The 26,391-nt window shown below is 40.5% G+C and overlaps 1 protein-coding gene across 1 annotated transcript in view; it reads left to right on the forward strand.

Annotated features, from left to right (window-relative positions):
- ZMYND11 (zinc finger MYND-type containing 11) overlaps positions 1-24,903 on the forward strand; it is a 119,511-nt gene extending 94,608 nt beyond the window's left edge. The window contains exons 13-16 of the mRNA XM_089668737.1: positions 16,779-16,850; positions 17,654-17,932; positions 20,340-20,525; positions 23,858-24,903. Of these exons, the coding sequence (XP_089524863.1) occupies positions 16,779-16,850; positions 17,654-17,932; positions 20,340-20,525; positions 23,858-23,980 (660 nt within the window). The 3' untranslated portion in view covers positions 23,981-24,903. The remainder of the gene's footprint in view (positions 1-16,778; positions 16,851-17,653; positions 17,933-20,339; positions 20,526-23,857) is intronic.
- Positions 24,904-26,391: the final 1,488 nt, after the last annotated feature.

Below are 26,391 nucleotides of genomic sequence, written 5' to 3' on the forward strand. Positions count from 1 at the left end.
CCTGCTTACTTTCAAATAGGACTGCAAAGACAGTGCAGACACATTACTGTTCTGAAGTTCTGTTTCTTCTGGTTATGCAATAGAGGAAACTAATTGTTGTGAGCTTTGAAGGTTACTAGATGACAAATCTGGTGGGATTCTAAAATATGTTTTAAGTGGTAATAAACCCAAACGCAGACATTTATTATATTACAGCTTACCAATTCTTAGATGGTGACTGCATTGTATCTCTCTTTATGTGTTGTGTATGGGATCTGGAGACCCCTTATCGACTTGTACTTATAGGCTGGACACACTCAACATCCTCATAATATTGTGATTTGTGTACTGTGTGACATCAATATAATTGCACAAGGGCGAAGCTAAGACTAAGTGCATATAATGTTTTATAAGACTTTCATGTAGATAAATGAAAGTCCGTGTTCTTTGTATCTGAGTGCCATAAATGTTGAGTGTTACACTATACGATCAATTATTATTAGATTGGTATAAACTTCTACATACATACTTTATACATATAGTGATCTTAAGAAGGTATATGTAAGCTTATAAGAGTAAGCTTGCCATTCTCGTTGGAATGTTGCCGATGCCAGTTTGGGACTTTCCACTTTAGTTGGAACGTTGAGGCCATATCTAACCTAGTACATCAGACCCTCCCATTTGCCATAAGGGAGGGGGGCTGTGAACATGTGATAAGAGTACCACTTATTTACGTGACATACAAGTCTTCCAGATTTGTTTAGTGCCAGAGGCCATTTTACGATAGTCCAATAAGACTATATGGGAGGTGTCTGCCATTTTATGAAAGGTCTAAAAAGCCTTATCTATCTTAAGCACTGGTCATGTCATGAAGTAATGTCTAGAAGCATGTCATTGTGATTGGAATATATCAAGGAAACATGTAATGTTATGGGACATATTTCAGTCCTCAATGTAATTGGATAAATTTGAAGTATGTATGGTGATTGGTCAGTAGCTAATGTACCAATGCAAAGTAGAGTTGACTTGCTATCTTGATGTAATAAACTTATACAATCTGCTGTGAAATCAAGGTACATACTAGACTGATGCTAATTCTGATCTACCTGCATGTTTTTGGCCAAGATGCATTTGGCCAAAACTTTAAACTGAAATGTGGGGGTGGGGAGACCCAAATTTTTTTTGTATTTTCTTTTTTAACTTTTAATGTGTGTTTTTATTTATTTCAACTTTTGATTTTATTGCTATCACATAGGGGTCCCCTATGTGATGGCATATAAGTGGCAGGTCCTCTTTGTAAACGGGGGGGGGGGAGCAGTGTGTGCAAGGTGGGTTTAGGAGAGGAGCACTGTATAGAGTGAGGGAGAAGTGTATACAGAAAGGCTCCCTCACTTGCTTCTGCTAAATGTCATTGTCGACTTTTTTTTATTTTTTTCACTTTATAGCTCCAAGAAGTAGCTGTCATTCACCCCTCTGCTAAAGTAAACAAAGGGACGGGGTCACTGGGTAGAGTCATTGGGTGACCCTGCCCCTTTGTTTACTTTAGCAGTAGGGTGAATGACCGCTCTTTTTCGGAGCTATAGTCGCAATTATTGGCACCTGTATCGGCCGATAGGGCTTTTTTCAACCAATGTGCTTCAGCCACTGGAATTTCGATGTGTCACAATAAATCCTCATCTGATCAAGACCATCTGCATCCTGAAGTCTATTGTTGCTGCTGAGTGTCCCTCCCATAGACCCCTATTCGGCTGGCGCCTGTCACTCGGATCACAAAATTCAGTGGGACTGAGATCCGCAGTCCATACAGTCGGAGAGAGTCAACAGACGCAGGCCCACGGTGAGTAGTTTGTCTAACTAAAAAAAAATTGTCTGATTTCTCTTGCCAGAGGGAATGTTGATCTAGGCTTGACTCATATTGACAAGGTTCTAAGCGAACCAAATTGAATAGTGATGCAGCTGATCTCGGTCTGATGAGGGGTTTGCTATACATGTTTGTATATTAATTTGTGTCTTGTGCTGAACTTGCATGCCAGCTTGATTTGTGCTTGTGGTTTGTAAGAAGGAAACACTCGAACTGTGTTGGCTAAGTGTGAGAGATAAGAAACTGTGGTAGCTCTTGTTACTACGCTGCTATGTCTTTGCTGCTATAAGAGTGATTCTATGTTGAAAGATCATGACTGAATTGTCTTTATCCTGTGTTTTTGTCTGTGTATATGAAGTGAAAGTATATTCCTTGTCTGAAAAATACTGAGTGAAATGAGTCTGATTAAAATGGGAGGCTCGGACTGATTGAGTGATGGACTCTGCCATTAGGCATAAGCTTGCTGTGAAGTTTGATCCAACAGGTGTTTGTTGGTCAACACGGAAGCCCTGAGTTTATCGTTTAAGGTAATGGTCTTGGATACAAGTCCTCTTTGAAGGCTGACAAAACAAGGCAAGGGAGAGTGTCAACACCAAATGCTTGGTTTAGGGTTGTTTGCACTGCACTACAAATGTAATAGCGAGAGCAATAATTCTAGCTCTAGACCTCCATTGTAACTCTAAACTGATAACCTGTAAAATTATTAAAGCGTCGCATATGGAGATTTTTAAGTATTCTAGTTTTTCACTATTCTACAAGCATGCACAATTTTAAAGCTTGACATGTTAGGTATTTATTTACTCATATCATCTTTTATATTTAATATAATTAATATAATTTTTTTTGCATTAAAATTCACTAAAGTGTATTTTTCCTATGGTCATTGGTGGACACAGCCTCTTCTTATTTATTCATGACCAGACAGGGTTTTAAAGCCCCAACTACAGGAATAGGACACTAGGCAGAAAAATATTCGGCACCTCCTGTGGGCAGTCCTCTCTGGGTATAAAACCCCCTAACCCCCTCTCTGCTATAGGCCTCCAGTCATTCTGCCTACTGATCAAGAGTAGTGACGTATTTCCCTGCATCATCTGGTCGCCAGGCTACAGTGGGGGGCTGAAGGCGTGGGACAAATTTCTACAGTGTCCTGGGGACATGTCTGTGTTGTTTCTCACTATGAAGGGGGATTTTTTTTTTTTTCTGTTCAGGGACATCAGGCTATTCTCTTGAGGTGATTGACGAGGGCCTCTGCCCTCTGGGTGCTGCGGTCTCCGGCTCTACAGAGCGGAAAGTCCTTCCGTTCTCTTCAATGGACTGTTGTCACGACAGCTGCCAGCCTTTTGGGCTGGGGTGGAGTTTTGGAGCCAGACTCGGCGGAGGGTCGCTAGAATCGGGTTTGGAGGAGACTTGACTGCCCATCAATGTTCTGGAGCTTCAGGCGATCAGGTTGTTGCTTACACATTGAGCTGATCGCCTTCAGTTTATGCTGCTGAGGATTATTTTGGACATCGCCACAACGGGGGGGGGGGGGGGGCATGGACAGTAAAGCAGCAGCGCTGGAGACATCTCGTCCTAAGATGGGCAGAAAGGTTCATTCCGGCTCTGTCCGCCATTCTCATTCTGGAGGTGGAAAACTGGCAAGCAGATTATCTCGGTCATCAGACGCTGGATTGGGATGAGTGGTCCCTGCACCCAGTGGTGTTCCTTCGCACCACCTTCGCCTTTCCACCTCTCCAACTGATTCTCTTGTCTAATAGGTTGGGGTTGAAAGGATTCTGGTCATCCTGGTGGCTCTGGACTGGCCTCGCAGTCTGTAGTATGCTGGTGTGGTGCAGTTGGGAGCGGGCTGCCTCTTCAGGAGGACCTTCTGTCTCAAGGGTCAATGTTCCTCCCTGTTTTACCATTTCTGGCTTTGACAGCGTGACTATTGGAAGCCAATTTCTGAAGGACAGGTGGTTGGTTGGCCCAGTGATTATGACTATGCTAACAGCTCATACGTTTACCTCCCCAGAAGATTTGTCATTGCACCTGGAGAGCTTATATCGTTTGATACAAAGTTCTGGGGTTCCACTCTTGCTCATTCTCAGTGGCTCAGGTGTTGGCCTTCCTCCCAATGTTGCATGGATGAGAAGCTTGCATTGAGCACAATCATGGGTCAAGTGTCTGCTCTGGCTGTTTTCTTTCAGAATTCTTTGGTTAGCACTTTCATTCAAGGGGTTTATGTGGTGCCCCCTATGAGCTTCCCATTGCCACCAGGGGATTTGAATTTGGTGGTTTTGGCTCTTCAGAAGCCTCCTTTTGAAAGCATTTGAGGTACTCGCTTATATACGCTTTCACAACAGTTGCCTTCCTAGTTGCTATCTCTTTGGCTCAGAAGGTGTCGGAGTTGGCGGCTTGTTCTGTAAGCCACCTTGTCTGATTCTACATAAGGACTCAGTGGTTCTTTGCCCTCCCTCTTTCTTTCTTCCGAAGGTGTTGTCAGGTTTTTGTTTGGATGAGGACATTGTTCTTTGTGTCCTCGGCCATCCCTTTCTAGAGAGGTGGCCCTGCACTTCCCGGACATGGTTTGCGCAATTCGCATGTACCTTTCTGTGAGGGATGCCTTTCAAAGGTCCGTTTCTCTTTGTGCTCACAAACGATTCCAAAAAAGGCCTGATGGACACTTCTGCCTTTAGTTCTTATTGGATTCGGCAGACGATTGTGCAGGTGTAGACCAATAAGGGCAGAAACCTCCCTTCCCTGTTCTGGCGCTCTCCATCGGGGAGTTTAGTGCCTCCTGAGCGTTCCTGCGTCAGGCATCGTTTGCACAGAGGCAACTTGGTTATCTATGCCCATGTTTAGTACATTCTAAAGGTTGCTGTGTTGGCATCTTCTGATGCTAGTTTTGGCCGCAAAGTATTGTAGACGGCTGTTTAGGATTCCTGGGCACTCCTTGGGTTTCAGAGTGTTCGCATGTTGCCCTGAATTTGTTCTCCATTAGTTGGTTTGCACACCCTTCATTATGGCACTGTTTGGGGACATCCCTGTTAGGTCATGGATAAAGAGGTTGTGTCCGTCAATGAACGTAAGGATTTTTTGTTACTAACCATAAAATCCTTTTTTCTGAGTTCATTGACAGACACAGCACCTACCCTTCTATGGAGTTTATTTCTTCTTGACACTGCTTGTGATTGATCAAAATAAATATCTAGATCAAAATATTCGGTTTATATTATTAAGTGAAATATAAATGAATCAAAAAAGAATAATTTTTCATAAATGCAATACAGCTGATATGTGTCCAATAAAGGACAATAAACAAAGTGCTCGATAGTGAACCATTGCAAAAAATAAAGTGCAATTGAGTGAACATATATAGAACGGTTCTTATAAAATATATAGAACATTCCCCTTATTCTGTGGTGAATAGTAGAAAATCTTCATTCCAATATAACCACCAATGTGAGAGTTGCACCACCGTGATAACAAATTGGAGGCTTACCAGATCCTTTGACCCCTTACCCACTTGCTATCCTGAGGATTTACCCCCCTTCCTGACCAGGCCATTTTTTTTTTTTGCATTATGGCGCTGCGTTTCTTTAACTGACAATTGTGCGGTCATGCAGTGCTGCACCCAAATGAAATTTACGTCCTTTTTTTCCCACAAATTGAGCTTTTGGTGGTATTTGATCGCCTGTGTGTTTTTTTGAGGGGGTTTTTTGCGCTATTAAAAAAAAGACAATTTTGAGAAACGATATTTTTGACTTTTTGCTATTAAACATGTCCAGTAAAAAAAAAAAAAAAATCTAATTTTGTCAAATTTAGGCCAAAATGTATTCTGCTACATGTCTTTGGTAAAAAAAAAAAATCCTAATACGTGTAAATTAAGTGGTTTATGTGAAAGTTATAGCGTTTACAAATGGCGGTGTAGATACTGGAATTTATTTTTTTTACTAATGCTCCGATCACCGACTTATAGTGGAACTGTGGTGGACATTCTTACACTGGAGGGAACTGACGTGGTGTCAATGACATCCCCAGTGACACCAATACAGTGATCAGTGTTTAAAAAAAAAAAAAACACTGACACCGTACTAATGGTACTGGGCAGGAAGGTGTGAGGGGTGATCAAAGGGTTAACTGTGTGCTGGTAGTGTTTTACCGGGGGGACAGTGTATTGGTGCTTCACTGTAAGCAGACTGCACTGGATGGCTATGCACGAGCAGTGTGCCCGAGCCGACAGTGAGGAGGACTGTTTTTAAACAAAGCAGCCCTCCTCCCTGTCAGAGATCCTCGGTAATCACCGGACGCCAACAGGCAATCACGCGCGCCCCCTACCTGGAAATGCAAAATCACTTGTATATATACGCGATTTTGCGCACCCCTTCCGTCCTGTAGCAGTATATCTGCTATAGGGCAGTGGGGAAGCGGTTAATTATAGGGGGTCAAAAAACACCTGATAGAGATATGAGAGCCCATAAGATCAGGACGGTTTGAGGAGCCTCAGATGGTACATGTGATCTGATTTGAGTCATATCAGTCTGGATGGAATATATATATAGATATATATAGATAGATAGAGATAGAGAGATATATATATATATATAGATATATATATATATATATATATATATATATATATATAAATATATATATATATATATATATTCCATCCAGACTGATATGACTCAAATCAGATCACATGTACCATCTGAGGCTCCTCAAACCGTCCTGATCTTATGGGGTCGACTTAAGCTCATGTAAATAAAAATAAGTGCCTCTCATAGTGCAGGAGGTTAAAAATCTATTTATTAAATAAACGAAAATGCACTTACAAGTGTAATGAAATGTAAGGCAATCATAAGCCATCAATCAGCAAAAACAGTAAAAATGTTGATTCTTACGTGATGACGTCAGAAGGAAGGCTCCACCTGACGTGTTTCATCATACCAGACGTCTTCCGGGGCTAGGAGACCACCCTCCACCATCTCGCTTCAATAATATACAACCAAGCCTCGATTTGGAATAATTCAACCTCCGTCTTCGTAACACAACTGGAAATGGGAGAGGCCACGCAAGTAGGAAGTTACGTAATTTCACATCCATACTAAGAAACGTAACCCCAAATACAGGGGAACAGACTCAGAAAAGAGGACAGTATGTACCTAAATTTGTTTATAACCTTGGATGCTGGTGCCAAAATGGGTATATTAAAATTAATCCAATTAATATATAAGATGGATATTCCAAATTGATTACAATAAACACAATGGAACCATGTAAGACATCTAGTGGCCAACATACCTCAATGATCGTTAATTAACAAGTCTATAGTTATAGTATATATTTTAAATCCCTGATGGTGAATATAACATTATTAAATGAATAAAACATAATCATAATAAAACCATAAATAAAATGGGTGCCAATCTAATAAGAACAAGGAAATTAAAGAGAGGATGACAAAAATGGGGGAAAATGCTCCTAATGCTCATTTGAATCCCTACAGGAGTTTGTTTTTCTTTTAAATATCAATGATAGGGCAATTAAATTGGACTAGGAAGCTAGTCAAACTGAAATTCACTTTTTGGATTTGCGAATGACTAGAAAGAATGGTTTAATTACCTCAACTTTCTTTAAATCCACTGATCGGAATTCTTATATTCCAACAGATAGCTGCCACTATAATACTAGGCTTAAATCTATCCCACGGAGCCAATTTTTACAAATTAGGAGGAATTGCACTTGATTACTCACAGGCAAAAACCTTAAGAAAAATCGATTCAGCAGCAGAGGAGGCTGGGGAAGTGGGGGAGAAGGACCGGCACCTAAAGGGCAGAAGTTGACGACGCCGAGACCTGTTTGTGGTCTACCTGTCACCTTCCCACAGTCCACAGGTAGACCACGATCGATGGGTTGCCAACCACTGTTGTATGACATTAAAGATTGCAGTGACTACCATTTTATTCTCTAGGGCCTCTGCTAAAAAAAAAAAAAAAATTATACAGTGGGTATAGAAAAAGAATCACCCCCTTTAAAATAATCATTTTGTTGCTTTGCATCCTGAAATGAAGATGGACACGGTTTTTGCTTTATCCAGCTGTATTTACTCAGTGTAACTTCTAACATCCAAGTGAAAGATATAGCACCAACACATCAGGAAAAAAATGTAAAGCATTCAAGAACAGAGTCACTGAGTTAATAAAATGATCACCCCCTTGTGTCAGTATTTTGTTTTAGTTACAGCCTTAAGTCTGTTGGGATATGTCTCTACTAACGTTTCACATCTAGACTTTGCAAAATTTGCCCTGTCTCCTTGGCAGAACTGCTCAAGTTCAGTTAAATTTGATGGTGACCATTTGTGGACTGCAGTCTTCAACTCATTTCACAGATTTTCATTGGCTCTGACTAGGCCATGCAAACTTAGATTTTTATCATGTCGTCAGCATGTTGCAGGCACGGTGAAGCATTTGCTCAGTCTCCTTTTCCCCACTATTCAGACTGTAACATATTACAGCACCGTGACTAGGATTTACATGACTTTCATCTCTGAGCCTTCATCCCAGTCTAGGAAGTAGATGCTGACCCTAAATAATTCCTGATCAAAGATGTCTATTCCTGGGATCTCTGTAAGCCTTACACTTGCACTTTCTTCACACTGCATGCACCATCATGAACAGATGTTTAGCAATAGGTTCATCTTGTATACTGTACATAGACATGGCACATTATTCCTTTGTGTCCTCTCCTTTTTGTTTCATTAGGTGATGTCACTGAGGTATGTATTTTGAGTTGTCCCAGTGATAACCTGATTTATCTGCAGTTGTGTGTTGTCTTTGTCACTGCCTCTCCTTCACTGATCATAACTACAGATCATCTTCATAAGGGTTTATCTTCCCTCCCTAGCTGGTTCATCCTTTACAGTCCCCAGGCCTGCCTGCTATTGCCACCCACTCCTGACCTTGCTTCTTAGAAACACAGCTACCAGTCAATTACAGCGAATTGACTGGTAGAGCGGAACTGAGTGTTACTGTCTGTACTGTCCTTAGCGTGGACAACCATCCCTTAATTCATGGACTGGACAGTCCCCCTTTTGGCCGCATTGCTGCTATGTGATGTGATTTTATGATGCAATGCAGGCAGCTGTGCATTGGGATGCTGGGAGATGTGATTTCTCCACTGAGCAATCCTGTCTTCTCTTCCAAGAGTTCCAAGTCTTGTTTTGGTTTCCCATGGAAATAGAAAGAGAGGAGGGATCAAAGAGGTGCAAAACTGGTTTAAATTAAAAAGTGCAGTGTGTACACCAACTGAATTATTGCAACAGTTTACTGAGGCTGAGAAGATGTGTCAAATGTGACAACTACTCTGTGTCAAACAGGCAGTGAGCTTTGCTGTTGTCCCTACCTTGGATGAATGAACTTCATATAAGGAGGAGCATCATTCACCGAAAGATGGTAAGAATTTAGCAAACATCCAGCTTGGTTTACCCTGGCAATTTTCTATCTGACATGACCAGGGAGCTTTGACGCGAAGATCCCATTCACACCTGGGTTTTTTTCTAACTGAAAAATGGAAAATGCTAAACATTATATAATTAGTGTCTGTTCATACTTGAGTGCTCAGATGCCTGTTGCTTGAAAAGGTGCAGGAGCGTCTTTTCATGGAGATTTAGGTGTTTTGGACCCCATAGAATTCAGTGGAACACAGATTTCGAGCGCTTTCATAAGAGAAGTCTACTGGGCCAAAAGCGTGTGATCCTGCCCCAAAGCAGCTCCAGTATAGCACATTGCTACTATAATGCGCAAAAAAGCACAATGAACACCTGTAAACATCTGAATGTAATACACTCAAGTGTAGCGTCACTTCAAACTAAAGTGAATTTCCAGTTTTGCAGTCAAATTCGAGAAACCCCCACTATGTATGTTGTGTTCCCATTCACACAGTATACCTAAAAATATTTTATATTTCTTACCTTTTTTAGCTGTATGGAGCAGGTTAGCCATAGAAAACTTTAGGTCACTTATATTGCTCTGATTAAATGCCAATGTGCAGGTAACAGACAAAAAGACAGACTGTTTCTTAAAAGTGTATTAACATTCAATGAGCCAGCCAGGCCTGCAAATCTTTAACCCTTTGTTAGGGCAGATAGTCCTGCTCAACTAGTTTTGAGATCTGCCAGCACAGTACAGAGACAGGGTTTATTATGGCAAACACAAATCCCAAGGGAGCATTAAAGCCGGCCATGGATTGATGATGGATCAAATTTTGGTTGGTTCAGCAGTGATAAGCCAAAATTCAATCCATCTACCACGAACAGTAATTGTGTCCTGCTGGCAGAACACAATAGCGTTGCAGTGGTGGCAGGACAGAAAATTGTATAATCTATGGCTTGCCTAAGTAGGATTTTTTTTTTTTTTTAGACTTTTGTTTTCCAGAAGCATCTAGAAAAGTTAAGCTACAATTCTTAAATATTTTTTTTAAATATATGATATTTGAATAGGAACATGTCTCCCAATTTGGTTGCAGAAGTGGAAATACAGTTTAAACGGGGGCTAATAGGGGGTTCCGAGTAAAGCTTTTTTTTCTTGTCCATTGAGACTCACAGAAAGTCTTTCATCTTTTAGTTTTTTCTGCCACCAACAGGAAGATTTAACACTGGCAAATAAAACAAACTGCTGGTCAGCCCAGGATAACTCCTACTACTACTAGCATTATTATTATTATACAGGATTTGTATAGCGCCAACAGTTTGCGCAGTGCTTTACAAAATGAAGGTACACATTACAGTTGCAATACAATTTGGTAGAAGAGGAAATAGAGGGCCCTACTTATTAGAGCTTACAATCTAGGAGATGCCTCATTTTTGCTATTGTCCTAGGAGGATGGGCATCTTTTCTTTAGCCCTTTCTTTAACATCTACCTAGGCACCATCCTCTCTTCACCTCTGTGTATATTCTGTCCATTCAAAGCCCTGCTAGTGCTGACTGTTTATTCACAGATCTAAATGAGCAGTGCTGATCCTGTACTAAGGTAGTCTACCCCTTCTGTAAATCCGGCAGTGTCTAGCCTTCATACAGTGACCACCGTAAGGGCTAAGTATAAAGCCAACAAGAGATTGGAAACCCTCTCTGGCAGCCCTGTTCTTCAAATCTAACTGCTTTGTCAAACTATAGCTGTCTGGTCAAAAACATCTTACAAGGAGCCTCACCACTGTGGAAGTAGATCTCTTATGGTACACGTGTAGCAAATGGGGTGTAGCTTTAAATTTCAGCTGTAATGGTTTTCTAGAAGTTTTTGTCTCATCCCTCACATTGGTCTTCTGTCAATACACGTGTAGAGCACTATGGTCAAAGTGCTGGACTGTGCAACCTGCATGTAAAAAGTGTTTTATTTGTGTGGCCTTAAAGAAGCCACTTCCCCTTGGGCCAACTCCTGATGTCCTTATTAAGGATGCTACCATTGGTATGGGCACCCATCTTCATCAGAAGCCTAAGACACAGACTGGAAAAGTTCATCCCTCATTGGTGGTTAAGATTGTGTCCAGGGGCTGCAAGCTATAGTTTCCACAAAGATTAGCAGACCTCCATTGAGCTCCCTCATATCTTCTTAATCAAGGTGTGTCATTGCCCCAGTTTTTGTGGCAGAACAGTTTCAGGATTTTTACATTCGCCTGGTCAGTTTCCGAAACCAAATGAGCCCCATCTTGGATCTCGAAGTACTGTATGTCTTAATTCAGGTCCAGAAATTTTGCATAGAATCCACTGGGTCTGTCATTGCATCCCTTCACAAGTGAGACTTTCTAGTATTTGTGGCCATCGGTATTGCATGCCCCCATCTTTCCAGTTTACCAGCGTTTCCTGCTCTTGCTGTGTATTCTCTACAATTTCATTTTGTAATTCTACTTCTCATCTGCACCTAGGGTATTCACTGAGATGCTGGCCCCACTACTAGCCCTGTTACACTGTTGTGGCATCACCATTGTGGGATACTTAGATGACATTGTGTTACGGTAACTGTCTGCTTAGGCTCTGTTGGTCAGTGTGGGCTTTGGAATGTCCAAACATTGTAGCTGTTCGGATGGATCCTGAGCCATCTGAAATCATTGCTTGAACATTGCTATTCCAGGTTTGTACCTTACACTCATTCTGCTCTGTTTGTGTTTTTGCAATCTGTTTTTTCAGGACATGTCAGTCTAGTCTGTGGACAGGCCAATGCATTTGGCACCTAGGACCAAGTTGTCCCTGGCCTGATTTATCAGGAATTTGGCTCTGGAATCGAGGAAGTGCCATCTTTGGGCAAACTGGTGGTCTCTGTAGTGTTTGCTCATCCTGCTGGAGGATCATCTGTCCTGGATTCAGATGAACAACATTAGCAGTAGCATACATCAACCATCAGGGTGGTACTAGAAGGCTCGACACGATGACAGAGTTAATTCTGTCCTGAGCAGAACTTGTCTGCCGTTTAAAACCCATGCATTGGGAGTTGTCAGTCATACTTCCTCAGATTGAAATGTCTGGACCCAAAGGGTGGTCCCTACACCGTAGAGGTTTTTCAGGATCTATGTTACAGGTGAGGGATGCCTGATCTTGAACCTTCACACATCCCCTAAGTTCTTCCAGGTGGACATTGAGGCCTCATCTGATGCCAGCTTTGGGCATAAAGTCCATCAGGGCAGCTCTTTGAATTCTTGAACTTTGTTCTCTGTTGTTTTCTTGGCCTGTCATTGATGGTTGCCCACCCCTCAGTTGGACTGCTTTTGTATGTACCAAAGGTTAAACGTTTGTGTCCCTCAATGAAGGAAAAAGAAAATAACAAGTTTTGCACTTGCCATAAAATCCTTTGCACAAGGTCCATTGAGGGATAGAGGTTGAACCCCTCCGTGTTTGATTATGCACTTAATACTGCTTGCTACAAAAGAGGCAAGATGGTAGTAGGAGGGGTTGTCTTGGACTGGCCTACAGTTATTTGTTTGCTAGTGTCCAATCCTCCTGTAGATGGCAATTTAATGTGAAGGTGAAAGACTTTGTGTCCCTCAATGTACTCCAAGAAAAGGGTTTTATGGTAAATTTTAAAAAAAATGCCTTTTTAACCATTTTGTTAACATATTGTGTTTTTATGTTCATCAGTTATGCAAGTGGGTCTGAATTTAGTGCAGTGTGTAGGCATGTTTTTATGATTTGGTTACAAAGAAGGGCTGACCCTTGTAACACGTTTTTAATTAGTGATGCAATGATATATTGGCCGCCGAAAATAGGGTTATCAGTGTTTTGACAATTTAAAAAAAAATTACTGATAATGATAATTGGCTTCAATGCAAGATTGCATTCCCATTAACTTCAAAGCAAAAATGCCCCCTATTGACTTCAACGCAAAAATGCTAAGTTTTTTTTTTTAATTTTATATACAGCGGGTAAAATAATTATTGAACATGCCACAATTTTTCTAGGTAAATATATTTCTAAAGGTGCTATTGACATGAAATTTGAAAAGTTATGTGTAATAACATGGAATGACAAAGGGAAAAAAGTATTGAACACATTGAAATTTATTTAATACTTCATACAAAATCCTTTGTTGGTAATGAGTTTCAAGATGCTTCCTGTATGAAGAAACTAGTCGCATGCATTGCTCAGGTGTGTTTTTTTTTTTTTTTTTTTTTTTTTTTTTTTGTCCCATTCTACCACACAGTCTTCAAATCTTGAAGGTTCCATGGGCCTTTTCTATGATCTCTGATCTGTAGTTCTTTTCATAAATTTTCTATTGGATTCAAATCCGGTGATTCTATCAGCTTTATTTTCTTTCTTTGAAACCAATTGAGAGTTTCCTTGGGTTTGTGTTTGGGATCATTGTCTTGCTGAAATGTCCATCCTCGTTTCATCTTCATCATCCTGGTAGATGGCATCAGATTTTTATCAAGAATGTCTTGATACATGTTCCCATTCATCCTTCCTTCAATAATATGCAGTTTGCCAGTACTGTATGGTGAAAATCAGCCCCATGCCATGATGTTCCCGCCTCCAAACTTCACTGTTGGTATGGTGTTTTTGGAATTACGTGTTCAGTGCCATTTAACCTCCAAACATGGTGTGTATTATGGCATCCAAAGAGTTCAATTTTAACTCCTCTGACCAGACTAAATTCTGCCAGTATTTCACAGGCTTGTCTAAATGTTGTGCAGCAAATTGTAAACAAGCTTCAGTGTGCTTTTTCATTAATAATGGAGTCTTGTGTGGCGAGCGTGCATACAGGCCATGGCGGGTGAGTGCATTACTTATTGTTTTCTTTGAAACAATTGTACCTGCTAATTCCAGGTCTTTCTGAAGGTCTTCACAAGTTGTCCTTGGCTCTTGGACAACTCTTCTGATCATTATTGTCACTCCTCTGTTAGAAATCTTGCGAGGACCACCTGGTTGTGGCCAGTTTATGGTGAAATGATGTTCTCGCCACTTCCGGATTATGGCCCTAACAGCGCTTATTGGAACATTCAAAAGTTTAGAAATTCTTCTGTAACCAATGCCATCAATATGTTTTGCAGCTAACATTATGGTTGCAAAGATCTTGCGAGAGAGAGCTCTTTGCTTTGACCCATCATGAGATATTTCTTGTGTGACACCTTGGTAATGAGACACCTTTTGATAGGCCATCAGTTGAAACTGAACTAGCTGATATTAATTTGCACTGACAAGGGGCAGGATTGCTGATCGATTTTAACTGGTGTCTTGGCTTTCCATGCCTTTTTGCACCTACCTTTTTGCATGAGTTCAATACTCTTTTTCCCTGTGTCATTCCATTTTATTACACATAACTTAATTTCTGAACTTATTTGTTTTGGTTTCTGTGTGTGTATGTATGGATTTCATTGGTTGTTACAACATGTGGCCAACATTTCATGTCAATAGCACCTTTAAAAATGTATTTACCTAGAAAAATGGTGACTTGTTCAATATTTATTTTACCAGTTGTACATTTCATTTTATTTCCTGTCCAATTTTTGTGTTACTTTCAATAAAAGTTATATATAAAAATATATTTGATAAACAAAACTGTTGGTTTCAGGTCAAGTGCATCCTGCATTTTCGGGCCAGAAGTTTAATTTCGGTGCACCACTGCTTTCAATGCTATATTGCGCCTGGCCCTTAATTGTCATGGAATAATCACTGTATCCCTTATCTTCTGGCCTGTACCATGGTCACCCTACTTGTCGTCATGCAAACAGCAATTGGAAAAGAAATTGTCCAAAGCTGGCCATACATGGTTTATGTTTGTTGAGCTTGCAGGCTGGCCGGAAAAAAACAAAACAACTGATTCCTTCATCCGTACAAATGATGTGAATGGGAGGATTCCCCCTTACTGGGATAATGTTGTCCCATGACCAGGACACCTGCCATTTTCAGAAAATTCTGTTCAGTGACTGAATGAAAAAAGCTGTTTCTTCCATCCACACAAATGAGTTGAATGGCCAAATAGCCCCTGCTGTGATATTGTCCTGAGAGCCTATGGCCAGCTGTAGTGCTAGTTGTATGCTTTTCTGGATTGCATTAGCAGCTCTCTGACTTCATTACCTGGTGTTGCCGTTTTTAATCGCATTAATCTTGAATATATTAATTTGGTAAAGGGCATTGCTTAATTTATTAAATTATTTTTTAATGTGGCACCCTGGTGTTTGCAGACCAGTGAGTATTGGGAGGATTGAGGTCCAAACAAATGTTTAAAAGTTTGACTATATTTAAATATGTTGTATAGACATCAATAGAGATTCCATGTTCATTTTCTACCTGAATTTTTATCAGCAGTCATTCAAAGTCTGATGTGATTGGCTCTGCACATTTTCAGCTGACAGCCCAGGCATTTTTGTTTTTCTGCTTATATATGTAGCTAGTCTGAACAATTACATATTGTTCCCTGGAGTAACCTTTGTTCACCATAGACCTGAGAGGTATGTGGAGAGTGTGGACAGCAGACGTGCAGATCTTGGATCTTAGCATCCATGTAAGGATGTGCATAGTTATATGCACGTGCTTTCTTAATTGTTCAGATTCTTTTCTTTCTCAGACTAGGACAGTTTCCCAGCCAGAAATATTTCCGGTCTTACCAGGTACACCCACACTGATATGTGTTATTATGTATCCATATTATTATATATTTTTGGGCTCTGTACTATTAATCGGTGCATTAATTAGAAAACATTGTCATTCATGTCAGTAGGAATAACTGATTTATATTCTCCACTTTATTGATCTCTTCAAAATAGATTGTATTTCTGTATTGGTGTATTCTGTTGATCCATAACCTGATATTCTGGGGGGGGGGTGCTAAGGTGTATCTCTATATTGCATAAGTGATTTTTTTTTTTTTTGGTTAAAGAATGAATTAAAAAAATGGATTGCATATATCATAGTATAATGTGTGTTTCCTGCCTCACCAAAGGATATGATCCTTAGCTAAAATGTAAAAGAAAAGTCACAGACTATGATTCACTGTGCTGATACAGAATGAACAATCTTACTATAAAAAAAAAAAATATTCAGGCATTGGTTTGCTTATAATGAAATGCTGAGCACACACTGCAGACACAAACTGTTTTCCCTTTATTAGCTCCCCCTTCTTGCTAGATATGATGACTTTATTCCTGTGAAGGTAATGGATGATGATGTGATTTATGCAAACGTACAACGGTCTTCAGAAGTGACTGATAACCTGGAGTACACCTGGAGTCCTCACACAACCTCCTCACAGCTTGTCCTAGTTTCCTCCAGACATAAAGGGATAGATTGTCTGGGCAACCAGACAAGTCCATGAATTGTTTTCCCTGGCTCCTCTAATTGAGGCCCAGACGAGTTATAAACAGTATGTGAATGAGATCTGTGCAATTTACAGATTATCTTGTCTCTGCATATATTTTTAATGTTTGAGATCTGTGCAGTGTTATCACGATTGCACTTCCCCTTCATCTTCCCAGCAGAAAGCAGCATCTCAGGAACCGCGGGCCAAGAAAGGACGACGCACTCAAAACGTAGAAGCCAAGAAGGAAGTAAGCTCTTGTTTCTTTTCAATCCTGTCATTAATTTACACCCATATCCTGTCAGACGAATCACCTTTGTTTAATTTTGTAAGCCACATTCACATCCCCTTAGTTTTATTTCCGTCATTTTCGTAAGCTGCAGCAGTGTTCTGTTGTGTTCTGCACAGCCTATAGACATTAGTGACCTCATGATCAACTTCCCTTCTCATAGCTTCTGCTGCTCTGCTCCCACAGTACACATGTGCAGTGAATAGGAGGAGTGTATGCGCTGAGCACAGAGGACTGTATGTAATAAGAGTGGTTATTCGTCCCATGAAAAAGCCAAAAAAAGAAGAAACAATATTTTAAGAACCGTAAATGTTTTTTATGTGGTTTATTTTATTATGCACATTAAGTAGAACCAAATTACCTGTCAGGATGATGATAGATTTAAATTACTTCACTGGAAAATTGCAAATTGTTGAAGATGATTTTGGATCATTTGAACACCGCTTGTATGGACTATTTTAAACCCCACCTCCTTTTTCTTCCCTTCCTTATTTTAGTTTGTTTAGCCCTATTTTAGTTGATATTGACAACTATTCAGTGAAATCCTTTCCTTTTGTGATTTTTTTTTTTTTTTTTTTTTTTTCACTATTTCATTATCCGTTTGAAAATTTGTTAAAGAGAATACTGGCTGCCCTACCACTATGCCATGAATAGCCATAATGTATGGATAAAGATGTGATTATTTCTCAAGATCTGATTTTTGTAATAAAATGTATTTTTAATAAATATGCATTTTTTTTCTTCTTTTTTTTTTTTTTTTGTAGGAGTCAGAACCAGAACCTGAGACAGAAGCTGTGAGCTCAAGTCAGGAAATTCCCTCCATGCCACCACCAGCTGAGAAGGTGTCTGTTTATACACAGACCAAGAAGCAAAGTGCCTCATCCCCAAGAATGTTACACCGTAGCACACAGACCAGTAACGATGGTGGGTGTCAGAACATGTGTCACGACAAGTACAGCAAGATCTTTAATGAGTTCAAGGAGAGGATGAGCACAGACAACAAGAGGGAGACTGAAAGAGCCGTGCGAGAAGCCCTAGAGGAGGTCAGAGAATGTCCATGTTCCTCACAATCTTCTGAAGAAATGGTTAAAATTATGGGGTAAAACTGCTGAACCATTGCAGAGATCCAGGACTTTTTAGCTGTTGTATGGGGAGTGCTGAAATGCCCACTAGATGCTAAATCAGTAGCTTTATGCCAAAGAAAAATAAATATAAATATCTTTTGTACCTCAGAGTATGTTCTTGTACTGCTAAATATACACAAACACTAATTGTGCAGTCATTTTTAAAGGGGGTCTTCACTTACTACAGGAAGTTCTGACTGTCCTCATCCCGACTCCTCTGCATGTTTTTTTTTTTTTTTTGGGGGGGGGGGGGGGAATTGGCAGTGGCTACCTATTTCTTGACAGCCCCCCTCTTACCATCCAGGAGGCTGCTGGACAATCTGACTTCCCACGGTCAACATGGCAGTGCCAGAGACCCAGTATATGTAGCCAACTGCTTTTTTTTTTTTAACTGAAATTGTCTCATGACATGTTTCCTTTAAAAAGGAGACTAGAAAAGTGTAGCCTGCCCTCACCCATTATGATTTAGAAAAATCGCTGCCCTTTCAATGAAGATAATTTTATAACTTCTATGCCTCTGCAGACCTTAAGCTGGCTATAGATGGGTTGCTTTTTTTTTTTTTTTTTTTTTTTTTTTCACACCATGCAGTGCGCTGAAGAAAAAAAAACAAACCAATTTCTCCGCACAAGCGAATTGGATAAAGGAATCTCCCCCACTGAGACTTTGTATTGTGACAGCAGGTCTCTCTGTTGTCAGGATACACTGAGCAGTGGCTGCAGCCACTGAATGACAAAAGTTTTCCAACATTCACATTCAACAATCAACTTCAGTTGAACAGAGACGCCAACACGTGAATCGAAATGTGGCCGGTTGCAGCTGAATTGCGATCCATCTCAGGCCAGCTTAAGGTGCATTCTTTTTAATTCCTTTTATATTTCCCTTGTATTGGGAAATATAGGTTTAGGTCCTATGATGCAGATGATGCCTTCCCTGCTGCCAATTGGTATACTGTTGTTGAGGCAATGGGCACATGTACATATTGTATATTGAATACTGTATTTTATGGGGATTTTAGACACTAGACAGTGGCCAATTTGTATATTACTTCCTATCCATTTTATTGATTGAATTTCCTATTCTCTCATTTTAAAACAATATATGAATTTTTGTAGCCTATAATTTAATTTGATAGATCTATAATAACTTACTGTTGTTAGAATTTATTCCTCAAGCACAGAATTCCATTGCAAGTTTGGGCTATATACAGTGTTTACCAAGGATGTCTTTGTAATATAGCCATGATATTTTTTTTTTTTTTAAGCTGATTTTTGTTTGATAAGCAAATTGCATTTGTAACTTTAAGAGCTCATTTAGATGGTTGTTGAACTTGAAGCTGAGCGCAGGCAGGCTATAGAAGTGAATGCGGATGCACAGGCACAGCCGTGTGTCAAAATTTGATATGTATGCAGGAATGGATGTGTTAGAATCCATGCACCCAATCCTGCATACATGTCAAATTTTAAGGCAGATGCAGAATACAGCAGCTCTGCATGCAGGAGGGGTGTCGGCACCCATCTGAATGAGTCCTAATTCTTTTTTTTTTTTTTTTTTTTTCAATATGTTTATTGAAAGTTTTGCAAAGAAACAGTGGTTAGTGATAGGCACAAAAGTCATGTAACATAGGTTAGTATCACTAATGTCTTCAAGTTAGGTGATGAAGATGGTATTGCCAAATGAACAACTCAGATGATGAGGTTAGAGAATGCCTAGACAAAGTGTAGAAGACTCATAGGATAAAGATAAGTTAGTGGAATTGGGAGGGGGTGTGGGATTTGGAGAGACTGAGGTAGGGGAAGGGGGGGGGTGGACTGGCTGAAAAGGGTTCCCTATAACTGCATGCAGTCTTAGACTATATAGGTACATTAGAAATCTAGTAGTCAATGGTCAAAGCTATTTGGCAGGAAGTGGATCCAGGCATGGCGCTTGGATTTTATGGAATGTAGGGATAGTGTTCTGCAGTGTTTCCATTAAATTTTCATTATGCACTGCACAGTATACCCTTTTTTTGACTTCTGAAAAGAACAGAGTCAATTAGCCATTCTTTAGCTATTTTTTTTTTTTTTTTTTTGTTGCTATCAAAACGTAGATAGTGAGCAAAAAAATGGTTTGGGATCCCATGTGGTTTTTAAATTTAAGAGTACTTTGCTTGGTTTATGTTACTAATTTTTGTTTTGCTATGCTGAGGTTTGATGGCTAACAGAGTGGTTTCTCTCACCACTCTCAAGGCCCAGGGTCCATTCCTACAGCTATAGGTGTAGATGATTCTTCTTGCAATGTTCAGTGCTTTTTTCTGTTGGCTGATATTCTCATTTTTTTCCATATTAGCTACGAACAGAGATGGAGGAGGAGAAGAGACAAGCTGTTAATAAAGCCATGGCCAACATTCAGGCAGAAATGGACAGGAAGTGCAAGCAGGCAAAAGATAAATGCAAAGAGGAATTCCTGGAAGAAGTCAAGAAAATGGCAGCACAACATAAACAGCTAATTTCACAGACCAAGAAGAAGCAGTGGGTAAGAAACCTAACGCATGGCACAATGGTCCTCAGTCAATCTTTTTCCAAGTAAACCATTCAAATTCTCCCTTTCATTTTCCCATGCATTATTGGGAAGAGAAGTGGGAGAATCTGGTTACAGTCATCAACACAGATGATTATTTGTACAGACATAGTGTGGCAGTGATCAATCCTTCAAGTGGCTTAAACCAGGGGTGCTCAACCTTTTGAAGAATGAGGGCCAATTAAGTGATTTGGTAACCAGCCGCGGACCACAATGAAATGAAATGCTTCTGAATTTCACATTTTTTATTTTGAATAGCATAATGGACATTTTCCTCGTGCAGCTACTTTCAGTGGTTGCAGGAGGAAAATGAAGAGGATCAGTTCCTGCATACGCTGCGCCTGCGACCCCTCCTGTCCAAGTATAAAACAGCATTTGACAGGGAGGCCACACAGGCCCCCTTGTGCATGGGGTGGGGTCGGCATTGCTGCCTGACACTACACCATTGGTTGGGGAGGTGTGGTAAAAACAACTATGGGGCTTTACCACCCCCAAACACAAACGAGTCCTGACTGTTCTGAGAACCCTATAAGGCTGCTTTCACACTGATGAGCGGCGGTTTACCCACATACTCGGGTGCACCACAGTGCACCTGCGGCTTTCCTGTGGGTTAGCTGCGCTTTGTCATAGACTTCTATTATATCTTGTGGAGGTGGTGCACTTCTGAAAGAGCACCAAAACTACTGCATTCACTTTCATAAAGTGCACCAAACCCTGTTATGGGTGCTAATATGCCCATTGCATAAGCGAACTGTATTCTGATGCTCTTGAATGACAGGTCAGCATGCCCAGGTTGCCAACCCCAGACATACGCTTCCCTGGTTTGAGGTCACTGACCACGGGTTGAGCAACCCTGGCATAAACCTAGGAAAAAGAACCCCCTGGAAAATATATGTTCCTGGAGGTCAACATAGGACTGCACACCAAACAATTAATTAAACACAGCAGTACGATGGTTCACTTATTTCAAATACCCTCCCAGTAGTTTTACTAGACCGCCCCACTACCCAACTGTTTTACACATGAAACAATCATTGATCGCAGAGACTGATTATATCATAAATGAATTTAAAAAGATGATTTTAGCAGGAGTGTGTCATCTCATCTTTCTCTTATGATTGCTCAGTATATCAAATACCATGCCATCAAACAGCTGCAAGGTGACGGCTGAATATCATTTCTCACCAGCCTAACTTCCATACAGGCAAAACAAATGAACAAAGTCAGTCCAAGAATAATTTTTCCTTACCAGTGTAACTTTAAAATGCACCCCCATGCATTTTAAAGTTACACTGGTGAGGAAAAATAGGAAAAATGTTTGATGGCATGGTATTTGATATACTGAGCAATCATAAGAGAAAGATGAGATGACACACTCTTCTGCTAAAATCATCTTTTTAAATTCATTTATGATACAATCAGTCTCTGATCAACAATGATTGTTTCATGGTTTAATGTGTAAAACACTTGGGTAGTGGGGCGGTCTAGTAAAACTACTGGGAAGGTATTTGAAATAAGCGAACCATTGTACTGCTGTGTTTAATTAATTGTTTGGTGTGCAGTCCTGTGTTGACCTCCAGGAACATATATTTTCCGGTAAAGGGCCCAAGTCAATTAGAAGCTATATCAGTTAGGGTGCTTTCACACAGTAGCGCGCCACTAGCAGATCAGTGGTCAGATCTCCTGCAGAATCAGATCAGAAGGGGACAGATGCCACATTTGTGACATCCATGCCTGTTCAGTTCTTGTCCACATTTTAACTACACATTGTGGCGGACCTGTGTTGGATCTGTGGGCTGTCAGATGTGAACGGATTTTACATGTAAATGTTCGTTTATATCTGGCTACCTCTGATCCATCATGCTTAGGCCTGGAAAAACATAAAAGGAACAGGACAGACTCTGAGGTAGGTAGATGCATACCCAAGTCCACTTCTATCAACCTACCCTTAGACCTGCATGGAGCTTCTGATCAGGTCCTCCTGAAAAACTGACAGGCAGGCCTGATCAGAAAGCCCATATGAATGAGGCCTTAGGAGAACAAAACAATATATTACAGGAACCCAAATTGTGGAAGGTGTTCCCAAAAAAAAAGCAAGCAGGGGGCAAAGGACTAGTCACCAGTTTAGCCTATGGACTCCCTGCTGATCTATTTCCCATTACTTACCATGCCTTGTTGCACTCTTTGTGTAGGCAGCTATTTTGGTAGAAGTGCAGCTTTTTAATTCCTCATGCCCAAGCTGTCCCCTCAGTGATCTGATAATTAGTGGATGATATTCCAAAAGTAGCAGTAGAGGGGCAAAAATCGCAGGCATGCAAAATAATTGAAGCCTAAGTAGGAAGATACTGTTGCATTGCAGGTCCTCTAGTGCAGCTTTCTTCCAGCAAGGAGAACAATGAGGAGCTCAGTAGTTAATCAAATCTCACTGTAAATCTTGTGGGACCAGTAGTCAGATGCAGCAGTGCTTTAAATTAGTAGTCCCCAAACTGCAGCCTGTGGGCTGCATGTAGCCCTTTTCCTTACCTGTATCTGGCCCTTGAGGCACCACTCCATCCATTAACATCAATGGTTGAGCACCAATCCATCCATTCACTTCAATGATGGGGCACCATTCCTCCTACTGACACCAATGGCGGGGCACTATTCTTCCCACTGACACCAATGATGGGGCATTGTTTACTTCCACTGACTGGAATTTTCTGCCCCCACTGGATATAGTCTGGCTCGCCAAAAGGACAGTAAATTGGCCCTTTGTTTAGAAAGTTTGGAGACCCTTCCTTTAAATCGTCTCGCACTGAAAATATAAAGCTATGAAGCTAATGAAAAAGGTAAATCTTTCAGGATACATCTTGGGCACAATTAACATTTTTGAAGCTAGATTAAGATTTAACGAGCAGGGCCCTCTGTTTCCTCTTTACCAAATTGTATTGTAACTGTAATGTATACCTTCATTTTGTAAAGCGCTGCGCAAACTGTTGGCACTATATAAATCCTGTATAATAATGTAGGTATCGCTCATCATGACTCCCATAGACTGTGCAATGTTGCCAGCAGCAAGTGAATACCAGCTGGCATTTTTCTAGTAGAGGTTAGGAAACAAATCAAGGAGCCGTTCCCTTTCCTTTCCAGTTTTTTTGCTTGTTATTCACTAGGGTAAAATTTTACGCAAGTATTTTTATAAAGTAGATACACTTCTTTTTATGTCAGTCTGATTTGTTGCAGATGTCCGTATATTCATGGTAGCTGTTCTCTGATGATTGTGGTTTTGTTTTGTTTCTTTATGATAGTGCTACAACTGTGAGGAGGAAGCCATGTACCACTGCTGCTGGAACACCTCTTATTGCTCCATTAAATGCCAGCAGGAGCATTGGCACGCTGAACACAAGAGGACCTGCCGCAGGAAAAGATGAATTCTTCCTCTGCATCGTCTTTCTGATATTTTTCCTCAAACTCTGCATTTTATCATTTCCAAGACACCGTACTTGCTTACTACCTGCATACCATTTCCGAACCAGCTCCTAGTGTGCTCAGTGCTGGACATTATGCTGACTGCACAGCTCCAGTACTAAAGTGCTGAGATACTAGGTCACAACATGTTTTGCACATTCAGTCTTGTGCTTTGACCTTTCCTTCCAACCTGTTTGCTGCCAGATGATCCTGTATTGCTGTGCTGATCTGTGCAAGGAGCTCTTCTGGGAGCATTCAGGGTTGGGCCTTTTTCATCCTCTGAGACTAAGGTTACGCTGATTTGAGAATCTGTTCCATGTTCCTTTTGAAACTATTGCTGAGACACACAGTAGTTCTGCTAGACAATTTTTTGCATCTTCAGGTTGAAGGCATTTTAAGTTTTTCTTAACGTTTTAAATATTTTAAAATCATGGTTATAGCGGTATATCTGCCAGCAGCAGGTTTTAATCTTACCCGATATAGGCAGTGAGGAGGGCACAACTTGTGTTCCTGTGCCTCAGGAAGTGATTTAGGCACCATTTTGTTATTTTGTGCCTAATGAAGCAGCTGTGGACCAGATTTCCCTCTGGAGGCAGGAGCAAAATACAGTGAGGTCAGAAGAGGGGAGAGTCATTGGTCATGGATCTGTGAATGTTAGAAATCATATAAGGAGAAATTTTACTACCTTTTAGCAGGGCCTCACTTCTCTAAACCTGCCGTTCATTTCCTTTAAAAGGCATTATCATTTTTAATTATTCTGTATCTGGGGGTTAACGTTTAGGGAACAGGGTTCACAAGGCAAGTGTAGTTCTTGCACACTTTATTTGTAAAATATATCCCATGTTTGTTCATTACTTATTTTCAATATATAACTTTTATAAAGAAATGGAAATATATTATCCTTTTTTAAATACAGGTAATCCTATCTTAGAACATAGAAATGATGTTACAATTTGCACAGTTCATAGAGACCTATGGAGGCACACTTGGTAGACAATTTAAAGCCAGGAATTACCTTGGATGTTTCTTTGCAGGGTTTTTTTGTTTTTGTTTGTTCTTTTTTTTTGTTTTTGTTTGTTCTTTTTTTTTTTTGAGATCCCAGCTGTGTCGTGATCGATTCTCTTTAGTGTATGTAATTCAGCTGTTCACACTACTTTTAGGCATTCAGTTCTAATTTTGGATATTTGTCAGGGTACGCTTACATCGAACTAGCCTTTTTTAAATCACAACCCTTAAATTCTGTGGCCTCATAATTCAGAACACAGAAAACATGTGTATTTCTTGTTCACTCAACTTGTTTAAGTACACAGTTTATATTGTTACAAGTTAAGAACTTAATGCAATGCACATTTTCAGTATCAGTTTACCACTGCCAGGTTAGCTAGAACAATCATCATATGCAGGATAACTTAACACCTTCAGATTTATATATGCCCCAGTCATTGTGGAGGATGGCATTTTGTGAGTAGACCAGTGTTTACCCTAGCCAGTCATCTCACCGGGCGCCTATAGTGACATCGAGTTAGTACATTTACAAATGAGTTGATTCTTTGTACAAATGGAAGAGGGAAAAAGACTAACAAGACGGTGACGCAAGTAGCTAAGCTTAAAAGCTATATTCAAACTTTGACAGCTGTGTCGTGGGTCAGGGTGGAGGTCTTTCAGAACACGGAAAGCCTGTTGGGCATCATATCCAACCCAGTGCAAAAATCTGGCCTGTTTAAAGGCTATGTTCACTTTTTGTTTTTTTTAATGTTGCCTTCTTTCTAAAATTCAGCTCCCCTATGCACCAATATACCATTAATGTACTATGGTTGCAAAAATATACAAGCTCTCTTTGATCTGGAGAACAAGGCCTTATCTTAGCCCTTGGTAAATTTCTTAGAAAGATTTTTCACTTCCTGAAATGTAGATGGAGGATAGAGGTGGCAGTAGAACCCCAGAAGCAGATGACCAGCTGATCTCATTAGTACACACATCCTGCACTGACCTCATTAGCACACACCCTTCACCCATCAACTATTTTTTACAGCATCCCTGGCATCTCTACACACGTGTATTTGCCTGGCTACCCCAGTATCTCTACAGATGGGCTCAGGCCGCATGCTAAACTCCCTGGGGCCGCATGCAGCCCACAGAACACCCCTCATGTAGTGCAAGGGCCTGCTTGATTGGATATAGAGTGATTGGATAGATGGTGTATCCTACTATTATATGGTTTTGGTAACTCTAAATGAGATCATACAGAGATTGTACAATCAGATTATATAGTGCAATGATTCTCAAGTAGTGTGTCGCAACAAGGGGTGGACTGGGCTACGCCAGTGGCATATAACACACCACACAATGGATGAGGGGCACTTTGCACAGTGCC

Source organism: Staurois parvus, unplaced genomic scaffold (assembly GCF_062004578.1).
Source record: "Staurois parvus isolate SC_StPar_1 unplaced genomic scaffold, SC_StPar_1.0 ptg000061l, whole genome shotgun sequence".
In the NCBI taxonomy this organism is placed as follows: Eukaryota; Metazoa; Chordata; class Amphibia; order Anura; family Ranidae; genus Staurois; species Staurois parvus.